We start from the raw sequence: 15,059 nt of genomic DNA on the forward strand, positions 1-15,059 counted from the left end.
GGGGTCTATGCCCCCTCACTTTGACCACTGTGCCCTCCGAGCTAAAATGTTATATTTGACCTAGTTATTATATCTTTCCCGTGTGTTTTCTATTCAATACCAACAATGTGCAACTCCATTATGAAATGGATAAATCTGTACTTGCCAGTCCACACAAGTTCTAGTGTTGCAGCGTTCTCTACTTTAGAATTGTGACATTGCGGGTATATTTGTGTAGCTCCCTTTGCTTTTATTCGCCAACTCTTGCTGTTGTCTGTCTGCACCATAGAAGTAGCAGTCTGCCCATGTAAAAGTCTTTTTAATAAAAGCCAATAAAGGTGAATGGATGATAATAGCGCCATACAGTACAATTAATCAAATCACAAAATAAGATTTGCCCCTGTTCCTTATATAGTTTACAAACACTGAAATACAGTTTCTTAATATATACAGGTGCATCTCAATAAATTAGAATGTCATGGAAAAGTTCATTTATTTCAGTAATTCAACTCAAATTGTGAAACTCGTGTATTAAATAAATTCAATGCACACAGACTGAAGTAGTTTAAGTCTTTGGTTCTTTTAATTGTGATGATTTTGGCTCACATTTAACAAAAACCCACCAATTCACTATCTCAAAAAATTAGAATATGGTGACATGCCAATCAGCTAATCAACTCAAAACACCTGCAAAGGTTTCCTGAGCCTTCAAAATGGTCTCTCAGTTTGGTTCACTAGGCTACACAATCATGGGGAAGACTGCTGATCTGACAGTTGTCCAGAAGACAATCATTGACACCCTTCACAAGGAGGGTAAGCCACAAACATTCATTGCCAAATAAGCTGGCTGTTCACAGAGTGCTGTATCCAAGCATGTTAACAGAAAGTTGAGTGGAAGGAAAAAGTGTGGAAGAAAAAGATGCACAACCAACCGAGAGAACCGCAGCCTTATGATTGTCAAGCAAAATCGATTCAAGAATTTGGGTGAACTTCACAAGGAATGGACTGAGGCTGGGGTCAAGGCATCAAGAGCCACCACACACAGACATGTCAAGGAATTTGGCTACAGTTGTCGTATTCCTCTTGTTAAGCCACTCCTGAACCACAGACAACGTCAGAGACGTCTTACCTGGGCTAAGGAGAAGAAGAACTGGACTGTTGCCCAGTGTTCTAAAGTCCTCTTTTCAGATGAGAGCAAGTTTTGTATTTCATTTGGAAACCAAGGTCCTAGAGTCTGGAGGAAGGGTGGAGAAGCTCATAGCCCAAGTTGCTTGAAGTCCAGTGTTAAGTTTCCACAATCTGTGATGATTTGGGGTGCAATGTCATCTGCTGGTGTTGGTTCATTGTGTTTTTTGAAAACCAAAGTCACTGCACACGTTTACCAAGAAATTTTGGAGCACTTCAGGCTTCCTTCTGCTGACTAGCTTTTTAAAGATGCTGATTTCATTTTCCAGCAGGATTTGGCACCTGCCCACACTACCAAAAGCACCAAAAGTTGGTTAAATGACCATGGTGTTGGTGTGCTTGACTGGCCAGCAAACTCACCTGACCTGAACCCCATAGAGAATCTATGGGGTATTGTCAAGAGGAAAATGAGAAACAAGAGACCAAAAAATGCAGATGAGCTGAAGGCCACTGTCAAAGAAACCTGGGCTTCCATACCACCTCAGCAGTGCCACAAACTGATCACCTCCATGCCACGCCGAATTGAGGCAGTAATTAAAGCAAAAGGAGCCCCTACCAAGTATTGAGTACATATACAGTAAATGAACATACTTTCCAGAAGGCCAACAGTTCACTAAAAATGTTTTTTTTATTGGTCTTATGATGTGTTCTAATTTTTTGAGAGAGTGAATTGGTGGGTTTTTGTTAAATGTGAGCCAAAATCATCACAATTAAAAGAACCAAAGACTTAAACTACTTCAGTCTGTGTGCATTGAATTTATTTAATACACGAGTTTCACAATTTGAGTTACTGAAATAAATGAACTTTTCCATGACATTCTAATTTATTGAGATGCACCTGTATATTTTTTTCTTCTAAAAACAAACAAAAAATGTTGGCATGTCCATTAAGTGTTTAAACTCTTCAGCACTCTGTCGCGAAATTCACACCAGCGAGAAGTTGCGTAAGCAAAACATTTATATTTAGTTGATCATTTAAGAATCATATTTTTTATTTGTCTTTAAATTTCCTAATTTTCAGATGATCATTTATTTTATTTTATTTTAGTCTATTTTGTAGCAAGGTAGAAAGGTATATGTTAGTAAAATACGATTCGAATGCTTTATTCTGCCTTCCTCACAGTCACTCTTTGATCAGGAGATGAATTCACCGGTGGGAAGAAATACACGGACACAGAATGTCAAAAGCAGTTCTTCGATTTATTAAAAGCAAGCAAGGGGTTTATATGCTTCTTGTCACACAAGGCTGGTTACACCCTTTACCTTGAAATTTCTCAATCCTCCATATATGGGGTTGTTTCCTCTTGCTTACAGAAGTACATTCTTATCAAGTACATTTTGTGCTCAAGACAGTGCCGAAAACATACAAAGCAGATAAGCAAGCATCAGCAGAAAAAGGTCACATTGTTCCAGCTGAGGCCTATTTCTCACATTGCCCACTTTTGTCTCGAAGAGACAAGTTCCTCAGATAGCTATTCAAAAATCACATCCTGTTTACATTACATTCTATCTTTTACTCATTACCATCATATTCCTCCCAATGTGTCCCATAACCATTTCTATCAGCATCTTCAAGGTTTATCAGAGCGTAATTAGCATTCAAAGCATTATCAATGGTCCTATTGACCAATGCTTTAGCACATGGGATCACACAATAAATCAGTAATGCTATAACAAGTAAAATTACTCCTATAGATATTAAAGCATTACATTTTTTTATTTTTTGTCTATAAGTAGTTGACATAATCTACAGTTTCTTTCGCTGCCAAGTCCGCTGCTATCTTCTTCCTATGATAACACATACTCCTCCATCTGTTAACCGGTCAAGAACCAGTCTATATTGTAGCGCTGTTAATCTTAGGCCTTTTAGTTCTTGGCGTACTGCGTCAATAGTTGTTTTTGTTGAATTTATGAATGATATCAGTTCATATCTAGTCATTTCAACTTCTTGCTGTATTACTGCAACACCCACTTGTGAGAAAAGTGCTCCAAAGAATTTCTCTGTTCCTGTCCATAATCTGTGTTCTCTCGTTGTGGTATTGGGTTTACTTAGACTACTTCTCCTCCTTCTTTTTGTTGTTTTCTCAATAGCTTGGACCACCATGGTGTGGTCACTTAATTCTACCATGGCACATCTACCTGTCCACAATTCCGGCAGAGCAGTGTACCTTTACCGCTGGTGTAGATGCACTATGCAGCATGTGCGTACATACATAACAACTACCTTTCTTTCCCGTGTTTTTGGCCGTAAAGTTAGCTAGTTTCCACAACAAATTGGTAGTATAGGTATGTGGTGCATCACCATCATCTATCCATGTCTCATTACCACTAGATATACGAGCTTCGACTACTGTCGTAAGACAGAGCAATATAATGAAGAACTTCATATTTCATCCCTTTTAATTCTCAAGTTCCTGGTTAGGCACTGGTGCTGCTCCAGTACTTTCACCGTTCGCTTTCAAAATAGTCAGGCTCTCCCCAGGTGCAGGCTTCACGTGGCTTGCGTGTATCCACTGTGGTTGCAGATCTGTCAGTACCCCCGTCCTGGGTACCGCCAGAACCATTGTTGGACCCAGATACTTGTGCTCACCGAGCTTTGTTGGTTTCAGACACTTCACTAGGACCTGCTGGTTTGGAACAATTGGGTGAGTGGGCTTTTCTGTGGGCATAGGGAGAGAAAGAGAAACATCACCATTTATGCTATTCAATGTTTTGACAAGGGAATCCACATAATCAGCTACTACCACCTTCAAATCACCTGTGGACAAAGAGCATGCGCAGCCTTTGACCCAAGGAGTCGGGAAAGGCCTACTCATTATCTCAAATGGAGAGAGTCTTGTTGTTGCTGATGGAGTCATTCTTATCTCTGTTAAGACTGCTGGTTGTATATCTACCCATATTCGGCCTGTTTCCAGGCATGCCTTAGTCAACCTATTTTTTTATTGTTCTGTTATTTTGTGCACACACTAAGCACGCATCTAGAATTAAAGATACTGTTTTTCTCACATTTGCAATGCAATTGATCGTCTGTATCACCTTTTCTTTTGAAATATGTGATATGTCATGATAATGTCTGCACAACAGCACTATCGCTGATGTTGGTAGTGCTAATCGTTTTTGTTTTGTCTTTTAGCATTCCCCTGTCATCTGATACCTCATTGGCTGCCCAATGCTCTAAGTCGTGTGCTGTTTGGTTTGCTTGCAAAATTTTGATGTCTAGATCACTAGTCAAAGTGGAATGCATCATTGGTATGATGCCCACTTTGGTATCCCATTCACCTATGTGTGTGCTGTGATTTACTTATTTTGCTGCACACTTTGCTACTTCATCTGCAAGCCTGTTGCCCTTTGCTGCTTTTGAGTCACCAGTTCTTCTGGTTACTGCTAATTTGGAAGGCAGCTGTGCTGTTTTAATGAAATCAGCTACCACATTGTGATGTGATACTGGTTTTCTATCCGAAGTTTTATAATTTGTTTCTTACCATAATTTAGCAAAATCGTACACTACCCCATATGCATACTTTGAATCTGTGTATACAGTGCATCCGAAAAGTATTCACAGTACTTCACTTTTTCCACATTTTATGTTACAGCCTTATTCCAAAATGGATTAAATTCATTATTTTCCTCAAAATTCTACAAACAATACCCCATAATGACAATGTGAATGAAGTTTGTTTGAAATCTTTGCAAATTTATTAAAAATAAAAAACAAAAATAATCACATGTACATAAGTATTCACAGCCTTTGCTCAATACTTTGTTGAAGCACCTTTGACACCAATTACAGCCTTAAGTCTTTTTGAGTATGATGCTACAAGCTTGGCACACATATTTTTGGGCAGTTTCTCCCATTCTTCTTTGCAGGACCTCTCAAGCTCCATCAGGTTGGATAGGGAGCGTCGGTGCACAGCCATTTTCAGATCTCTCCAGAGATGTTCAATCGGGTTCAAGTCTGGGCTCTGGCTGGGCCACTCAAGGACATTCACAGAGTTGTCCCATAGCCACTCCTTTGTTGTATTGGCTGTGTGCTTAGGGTCGTTGTCCTGTTGGAAGATGAACCTTCGCCCCAGTCTGAGGTCCAGAGCGCTCTGGAGCAGGTTTTCATCAAGGATGTCTCTGTACATTGCTGCATTCATCTTTCCCTCAATCCTGATTGTCTCCCAGTTCCTGCCGCTGAAAAACATCCCCACAGCATGATGCTGCCACCACCATGCTTCACTGTAGGGATGCTATTGGCCAGGTGATGAGCGGTGCCTGGTTTCCTCCAGACATAACACTTGCAATTCAGGCCAAAGAGTTCAATCTTTGTTTCTCATGGTCTGAGAGTCCTTCAGGTGCCTTTTGGCAAACTCCAGGCGGGCTGTCATGTGCCTTTTACTGAGGAGTGGCTTCCGTCTGGCCACTCTACCATACAGGCCTAATTGGTGGAGTGCTGCAGAGATGGTTGTTCTTCTGGAAGGTTCTCCTCTCTCCCCAGAGAAATGCTGGAGCTCTGTCAGAGTCACCATCGGGTTCTTGGTCACCTCCCTGACTAAGGCCCTTCTCCCCCGATCGCTCAGTTTGGCCAGGCAGCCAGCTCTAGGAAGAGTCCTGGTGGTTCCAAACTTCTTCCATTTATGGATGATGGAGGCCACTGTGCTCATTGGGACCTTCAATGCTGCAGAAATGTTTCTGTACCCTTCCCCAGATCTGTGCCTCAATACAATCCTGTCTCGGAGGTCTACAGACAATTCCTTGGACTTCATGGCTTGGTTTGTGCTCTAACCTGTATTCTCTCCAAAAATCATGCGAGTCAGGCTCCAAAGTGCCTTGAACCAACAAATCATGCAAATGAATCATTGGTCCATGGACCACACTGGTTGGTTTTAGAGTCAAATTAGCAATAGATGTTAAAATAGCTTCATAACCAGACTGTCTTTGTGCAGTCATGTGTTGTGTTGAAATATTGTGCATAATAGCACCTACCTGGTGAGTTGTGTGTACAGTCAGAGGATGTGAAAGCACAAATTGTTCTACATCCTGTACCATCATCGCTGTTGCAGCCACTGCTCGCAGACAACCAGGGAAGCCCTTTGCAACCTAATCCAGTGTTTTAGATAAATATGCCACCAGGCGGTAAGAGCCCTGTGTTCCTGGGCAAGGATTGCAGCAGCAATCCCCCCAGCCTCGTGCATGTACAGATGGAAAAGCTTGCTGTAGTCTGGAAGATCCAGCGCTGGTGGTTTCCCAAGGCATTACTTCAGATGTTTAAATGCCAAGTCCATTTCCGTAGTCCATTGGATTGCATCATCATTGTTCAGTGTTGAATTGTCTTGATTCGATCTGCAGACATGCGTACAGTCCCCTTTGTTAGCACATGTCCAAGGTATTCAACCTTTTGTTTGACCCACATAGCTTCAATTAATAATTGATGCTTTTCTGCAATCCTCTGATGTTTCAGCAGTAACCAGGATGTCGTCGGCATACTGCAACAGGCATGTGTCAGGTGGCAGTTTCACATCCTGTAATGTATAGTGCACAACAGCTGAGAAGACAGCTGGCGAATCTCTGTACCCTTGTGGCAATCTTGTCCATGTATATTGTTGGCCCCCGTAGGTGAATGCAAACAATGGCTGGGTCACAGGCGAAACAGGTACATTGAAAAAGGCAGAACATAAATCAATTACAGTCAAATGACCGTGTGTTGATGGTATTGAATTAATAATTGTTTGTACATCTGGGACTGTTGGGGAAAGTGGTTCAATTAAATCATTCTTGTGTCAATCTACAAGTTCCGTTATCCTTTCTCACAGGATTTATTGGAGTATTGTATGGAGAGTGTATTTGTATTAGAATAGCTTGTTCAATCAATTGCTCAATGATTGGCCTAATACCTTCTTCTTTTTCAATCGATAGTGGATGTTGCTTACAGTATACTGGCGTGGTGACAGCTAATTTAGCTGTATATGGTTTCACATCTATAAGGCCAGCTTTGTCTTTGTGCTGAGCCCATAGTCTAGGGTTAATTATTGCTTCATCAGCCTCCAGCAGTTGCTCTCGGCTCACTTTCTCCCCCACACCTCCTGTAGGCACAGTGACTGAATACACAGCAGGAAACATGAGTTGCAGGAAGCATTGTCAAAAACTATTTGTGCACCAATTTTATGCAATAGATCTTGGCCCAGTAAACAAAATGGAGAGTCTGGTATGATTACAAAAGCATGCATTTTGAACAAATCTGGCAAAAGATCTTGTTTACGGTCTGATAATTTGATTAGAAATTCTGTCATATGTCTGAACATCTGTGGGTTAGCCCATTTAAAATCTAGTGTTCATTTTAACATTATCTTACTGTCTTTCCCTTTTTCTTGTGATCTTAATTTCGTGGATTTGGCTTCTTTTTTTTTTCCTGTAGATTGTGCGTGCTAGCCAATTCGAGGACTTCATCAATGAATTCTTTCTCGGTCACCTCAAATGATTTTTCATATATTTATAATATTTAATAAATATTTATAGTCGCCCCATCCTTTGTTCACCATTGAATTGGCGTTTTCTAAATCTATCTTTTTGAAAGACGCCTCTCGTGGAAACGGATTTAATTGCGTTTTTCCCTCTGACCATCCTGCCAGGTTACTGACAAACAGTTCAGTTCCAAAATATTTGTTATTTCTAAACATCCAATGTACAGGCATTTCGCCTCATATTGGTCTACTTATCATTTGTCCCATTTTGTTCAAACAACAAAAATGTCTCTTGTTTTGGTTTTTGGTATGAACAATTCTCTGATTTAATCAAAGTTCATTCCTATCACGAAGAGTGAATGTGGCAGTGAAACTCCTACTGACAGTTAGTGGAATCTGCCAACTTCATCCACAGGACTGGCCCTTTTAACAGTCTTCAACAACAAAGATCCTCACCTCTCGTGAGATCTGACTGCGGTTTTTGTGAATTTATCATTCTACAACTAGTGACACACCCGCAGTTGTGTCACAGACGAATCCTGACCATCGTAGAGATACAAGGAGTTTAACTGCAATCGTTCTATAACAATGTTTAATAGATATCTCACAGACAGGCAGATAAATTATAAAAAGATCTTACCTGTCCGGAGATACCCCATTTTCTGACAACAGGACTGTTAGTAAAATATGATTTGGATGCTTTATTCTGCCTTCCTCGCAGTCACTCTTCGATCAGGAGATGAATTCAACGGTGGGAAGAAATACACGGACACAGAATGTCACAAGCAGTTCTTCGATTATTAAAAGCAAGCAAGGGGTTTATATGCTTCTTGTCACACAAGGCTGGTTACACCCTTTACCTTGAACTTTCTCAATCCTCCATATATGGGGTTGTTTCCTCTCGCTTACAGAAGTACATTCTTATCAAGTATATTTTGTGCTCAAGACAGTGCCGAAAACATACAAAGCAGATAAGCAAGCATCAGCAGAAAAAGGCCACATTGTTCCATCTGAGGCCTATTTCTCACAGTATACATTTATTTATTGTTATCGTTTGGTAAAGTTTAAGGGTTTTGCATGTCTAAAAAAAGCAGTGAATTGACCTGTCCTTCAGACAGCAACGATAGAACAAATAAACTCATTTTAGCAGTGATACATTTAATTATACAACGGTTAGTTTGGTCCTCGAATCTGATTGGACGAGAGACGTTCCAAGAGCGCTGATGTCTCATAACATTAGCACTCGAGCACGTTACTATTTGTATCACTCCGCTTGTGTTCGTGCCATTCTAAACTGAAGTGTAAGAGCAGCAGAGATGTCAAAAATCAGCTAGGTGAGTTTTCATTTTTGACTGAGACATTAAAGATTTTAGCCAACAGGTCATGACAAAATACTTTTTTATGTATTGTGAGCCAATTAAGTTGACTGAGTCAGCGAGCGGTTCCTTTGAAGTCATCTGCATTGTCTCTCATTTCATGATCATTCGGATTACTACTACAACAATGCAGCTGGGAAATACAGATAAACTAACAGCTTCAGCATTAAGGCTTATCACAGCTGAGTGACACAACAGATGGAGTAATCACACATACACATGGTGCTTACCTACCGGAGTTTCCGTGCTGGGAGGAGATTGTTAACCTTCAACATGGCGGAGGAGAGAATGAACCAGTTACTGTGAAATACTCAGGGAGGACCCCGTTCGGACAACTATTTTTACACAAACAAAATAGGATGTATTTGACCAAAATTCTATTACTGAATCTTCAGCAAGCTAACACTACAGCTGAGGAATAGAGTTAACAGCTATAGCTTTACTGTTTGGGAGTCACGACAGACGCAGGTAATCGCACATGCTCAATCGGTCTCTCTCTTTCTCTTTCTCTCTCAAATACACACACACACACACACACATCCTTGTTTCTCCAATAACTTGTTAGAAACTGCCCATTGTTACTATTTTTAAAGTGATGTTTTTGAATTAGTAATGGAGGCTTGGGCGCATTTTTTGAACTAGCAACGGCTGATCCTGATCCATGGCGTAAGAAAGTGTGGGGTTTTTTTTGTTGATTTTTTTTTTGAAAGTCCTTCGTATTTCCTCGTTTTTTAATTTACTTGTTCATTGAACTTTTGTATAAAAAGCAATATAACAATTGCAATCGTAGTTTATGGCCCTAAATCAGCATGGCTGTGATTACCTGCGGCCAAATCACAGCCGTGCTGATATAGGGCCATACATCACGATTGCTTGTATGATATTGCTCTATTACGGTATAGTGACAAATGTGTGAAGAAATTCCAAATGCCCTCTTATGTATTTCATCCTGGCACCGCCTCTGGTCATGCCAGAATGTATTTATTTATTTATTTATTTATTTATTTTTTTTTTGCTTGCTTATAACATTTCTGTAAAGATGTATTTTTAATGTTTCAGGAACTGTCAACACCCCAGTACACATCTGAATCTGTTAACCAAGAAGTTCCATAAAAAAAATACAAAATCTGGAACCTAATAATTTTTATGATGTTCATTTAACAATTTTTGAACATCTGCATTCTTCCTTTAATGTAGATGGAAAACTTCATTAAAATACTCTGAAAATATGTACTGCAACGCTACTGAATCTGCAAGCACCACAGCCAAAGTAATGATCTTTTTGTTAAGCAAACCTGCAACATGGCCAGTATGATCCGATTTGTAAGCGAATGACTCTTATTAAGCAGTTCTTTATAATGCCAAGAAGACTCACAAATCAGTCTTGAACTCATGAGTTATCAGATTTGAATCAGTCTATAGAGGTGCTTCCTTAAAAGTACTAAAAGACTCATCAATGGAATCATTAAGAAACAGGAATAATTAAGTGGAATCGCAACCAGAAACATTAAATTCCTTCCCGTATTAAACAAACTGTTAATCTTTGTTTTTTTTTTATTCACGTCAAATTAAATATGCCATCTACTCTAACTAGTCTATAGTCTTCTGAAATATTCACCAGTAATATTACTGTAATACTAATACTGATATATGTGCAAATTCATAAGTATCTGTGTTCCATCTTTGTGTGTGTTGTAGTCCTTTGTGAAAGACTACATGATCTCCATTACCAGGCTGCTGCTTGGGCTGGACTCCATGCCTGGATCTGGATTCCTGTGTGCTGTGAGTGCAAGCAGCCCATCAGTGACAGTAATCAGATAGTATCTGGATGATTATGCCAATAATGATGACGGTCATAATAAAATAGAGAACAAAGATGATGATGATGATGTTCCTCCTTGTAGATGAAGATCACAGAGGAGGATTTGTGGATTCGCACTTATGGTCGTCTCTATCAGAAGCTCTGCTCCTCCACCGGAGACATCCCTATCGGTATCTACCGAACTGAAGCTCATAAACTGCCCGTCTCAGAGGTACATGATCACACATTTATGGACAACACCCTGTCAACCCTGCTGAAAAGACCAGTATGAATTTCTATGGCTGGAAAGTGCTGGATTGGTGCTGGTCTATCCAGAGGTTTTTGTGTCTGTTTGTCTTAGTCTCAGGTGTCCATCACTGTGGAGGACTATGAGGACACGCGTGAGCCCCGTGAGCCTCTCCTCTGCCGCTCTGGTGTTCATCGTAACTCCACATCATCTGAACCGCCCTCCTCGTCCTCACAGGCCATGGACCACCCGCTCCTGAGGAGGAAGAGCATGCAGTGGGCACGGCGCTTGAGTCGTAAAGGTGGGAGGGGCTCCAGCGGTGCCAAGGGAGTGGGGAGTGCTGCCGAGCACATCAGCCAGCAGAGACTGAGTCTGTTCCGGCGCTCAGAGAGACAGGAGCTCAACGCCTTGGTCCGCATGCGCATGAAGCACCTGGGGCTCTCATCATCTGGATTTAGTGAGTTTAAATGTGCTGGCAGATATAGCTAAAATTATATCAATATTTTTCAGCCTTGGGACAATACTCAATGTATACCTTGATATTAATGATGTATCTCTGAATAGCTTAAATGGGTAATTTTGACCAAACAGTTTTTGCCAAGTAGTTTCAAAATGATTCATACAAAAACATTTGATAATATATATATTAAAAAAATCTAGTTTAAAAATAATCAAGGCTGGTTTTAATTAAATGAACATAAGGAAGAATTATATTTAATCAATTTCATTTCCATGCACCAATATAACAAAACATCAGCAATGTTTGCAACCTGGTCTCATAAAATCAGAGTACTATACCTACATTTTTGCACAATTATTTTTATGTGGCTCGTTGTACGTATTGCAGCAGTTTTCTATTGAAATAAACACTAGAGGTGCTACAACAACAGTGACGTTTTATTCATTGTATAATGATTTTTGTTAGGTGATACATTTTAACATTTGGATTACATAACCAACTACATTTACAAGCTTCTTCCAGCAGGATCAAGTAGCATGGTAACTGAACTGGGGTACGAGTCCTGAAGAGCACACTTGTCAAAATGTGAGCCGAAAGTGTCATGAAAGCACCATAAGAGGACGTGGTTGCATTTTTTCATCACACATTTGCTATTTATGACACTATTGGTTAGGTTTAGGTTTAAAGTTTAGGGTAGAGAGGTAGGTTTTTTTTTATTTAAAACTCAATAGACCATTAACCTTAACCTGATTTGTTTAGGAGAAAATATTACTTACTTTCAGCCCCACAAAGTGGACATTTAACATCGGTAGTGCTGCAATATGTGTAATGAAACACGTAATATCATTTTGCAAAAATGTCGCCACAGTCACGTCATTTTTATGAGATCATGCTGAATGTATTTTAAAAAAATATTTAAGTGTATGAAAAAAACCACAGAGACTTCTGTGGACTTTTTTGAGTGATAATGCAAATTAACTGTCTAATCAGAATTTTAAATAGTTTCACTGCAATGGACAGTTTGAACAGATTTTTGGAAATGAATCAAATTTAGCTTTGTGTGAAAGTTGCCCACCCTGCTGTGTCTGGTCTTTGAAGCCCTGTATGCTCACTACCAATGGTGGTAGTATTTATTTATTTTTTTACCAGTTCCTGTTATACTTTGGAAAGGAATTAAAAGAACACCCTACAGGCATGTCCTCTGTATGTATGAAACATTTGTTGCTTCTGACCATTTTATGAGTGAATTATTCAAAGACTCTGTCCTTTTTAACAACTGTTTATGTTCAGATTTGGTATCTTTTGTTACGACTCTATGTGATTTAAAGTCTTGAGTCGTGTTCTATGCTCTTTGTGTTGTCTGGTATCAGATGGTATGACAGACCAGGGCAACAGACTGTCCTACATTCTCATCAACCCGTCCCCAGACACACGCCTGGAACTCCACGATGTCGTGTGAGTATAATGACATCACTAGTCTCGCAAAGCCAGACTTCTGACTATCGGCATAAAGCCTGCTCCACTTTGCAGCTTATTCTGCTCAAGAACTGCCAACTTAGACAGGAAGAGACCGTCAGATCGACATGTAAATCTCCCAACCACAGTTTTTCTTTTGTTTTTATATGCTGTTTAGGGGTGGGAAAATCTGAAATACCACAGTAATTAAAAAATGGCACAGCAATCTTGGTCTGCAAATGTTTGTATAGAAAACACACCCCCAAAAATTTTTTTTTAAATGTGTGTGACTTTGTGATCAAAATTTGTACATGTCCAAAAATATAGTGATTATTTCACAGTCATAACTCAAAAAACTCAAAACCAAGTGGAATATATAGTACAGTTCTCCTTCTGGATGTCAAGTTAACTTGCTACTAAGTGCCTCAAAACTCATAGTAGCTGCTTTGTACCTTATAAACGCAACTTTGTTTTCAGGCAGACTGATAAAAGCCTGTGCATTCTGACTTTCAGAAGTTCAGCAGATCAGATTCAAACTAATTTCAGCTTTGTTTGTGTGCAATATGCATCAGACAGTCAGTGAATGGACTTAGTGGTGTGCATGTTTAAGATATCACAGTCTCAATCCCTCTATTAATCGCAAAAAACGATTTTGCAGTGTTGTCTTTTTGCCTGCAACAAACAATGCTTAACACAGCACATTCATTGTGGTTATTCCTACAGGTATCTGATCAGACCAGACCTTCTGTCACCAGTGCCTAACCAGGCCAGTGGTCGCAAGCCCAGTGCAGGGCAAGCAGAGGGACACAGATTTGACACACAGGACAGCACTCATCTATGAACCAGTCACCATGGACCACCAGCATGAACACGATCACGTGTGCATGGTTGAGAAGAAGAGTGAGTGAGAGATGGAGTAATGAGTTGAACAGAAAGAGAAGTCCTAGAAAACAATGAACCATTCAGGAACTGAAAAAAGAATAGCTGCATTGATGTTACTATCAACTCAATCTACACTGTAAAAAGTGATTATTTTTTTAGTTGCCTTTACTCATTTTTCAAAGTCATTCTGAATATTAAATAGTCAATACAATAGAAATAGTTGAGAGGATATCAATTCAACTAATGAGTGAATCTCCCAAAAACATGTCCAGCAACTTTCTGAAATGTAAGATGATAGGGGAAGAGTTATTTATATTCATGAGGAAAGCGATACCTGATTGGAAGATTCATTAATATTCACTGGGAAAGCGCCACCTGATTAATCGGTGAAACAACTGTATAATCCAAACCTAACCCACAACCAATAAGCAGTGTTGGGAAAGTTACTCAAAAAAAGTAATTAACTACAAATTACTCATTTCTACTCTAAAACTGTAATCAGATTACTGACTTTACTGATTACTTTATCAAAAAAGTAATCACATTACAAATGACTAATTACTTTAACCTCTTGAGACCCGAGCGTGACCTCCTGTTTTTGAGACGCATTTTCCATTCCCTTTTTGATTTGTAACTAGTAGCCCTTAAGAAACATACCACAAAAAAAAAAAAAAAAAAAATGTTTTTTAAGACCAAATAGTTTTCCTAAAAATTGATGTCCACATATGTGTACAGCGGGACAAAGTTGCTGAATTTTAAATAATACCAAGCTATAGAAAGTCAGATTTCTTTTAAATCAAATTATTTATTGTTTCCAGGAGTGTTGGTTATTCATGTTTTTGAGATGTTACAGACATTACATTAGAAATTAGCATAATTAAGTATAATCCAAAGTAATGGCCAGCATCGTCCAATCACTGCCAACCATGTTAAAATAAAATTATACATTATATTTCTGAATTTATGTACTGAATATCATTGTCCCGTGTCTGTCAGACATGTTGAGTGATCCAAACATCATCTGCAATCTGAAACTGAACTTCTGGTTGGATTTTAGGATTGAATGCACTTAGCTGCATAGAGAGCTATAGGATGATCCCTTGTTCCCTATTTAATGAATGACTTAACCTCCAGTGTGCTGTCTGTCTGCACTGGTCTCAGAATAGTTTAAATGCACCTTATTTTCATCCTAACTCCATATAAAGCCTCTGAAAGCAACATTTTCCAGCTT

At 39.4% G+C, this 15,059-nt stretch overlaps 1 protein-coding gene across 1 annotated transcript in view; it reads left to right on the top strand.

Moving 5' to 3' along the window:
• LOC127452257 (potassium channel subfamily T member 2-like) overlaps positions 1-13,900 on the top strand; it is a 164,359-nt gene extending 150,459 nt beyond the window's left edge. The window contains exons 24-28 of the mRNA XM_051717602.1: positions 10,682-10,765; positions 10,888-11,016; positions 11,146-11,488; positions 12,862-12,946; positions 13,670-13,900. Coding sequence (XP_051573562.1) covers positions 10,682-10,765; positions 10,888-11,016; positions 11,146-11,488; positions 12,862-12,946; positions 13,670-13,787 — 759 coding nt within the window. The 3' untranslated portion in view covers positions 13,788-13,900. The remainder of the gene's footprint in view (positions 1-10,681; positions 10,766-10,887; positions 11,017-11,145; positions 11,489-12,861; positions 12,947-13,669) is intronic.
• Positions 13,901-15,059: the final 1,159 nt, after the last annotated feature.

Source organism: Myxocyprinus asiaticus, chromosome 14 (assembly GCF_019703515.2).
Source record: "Myxocyprinus asiaticus isolate MX2 ecotype Aquarium Trade chromosome 14, UBuf_Myxa_2, whole genome shotgun sequence".
In the NCBI taxonomy this organism is placed as follows: Eukaryota; Metazoa; Chordata; class Actinopteri; order Cypriniformes; family Catostomidae; genus Myxocyprinus; species Myxocyprinus asiaticus.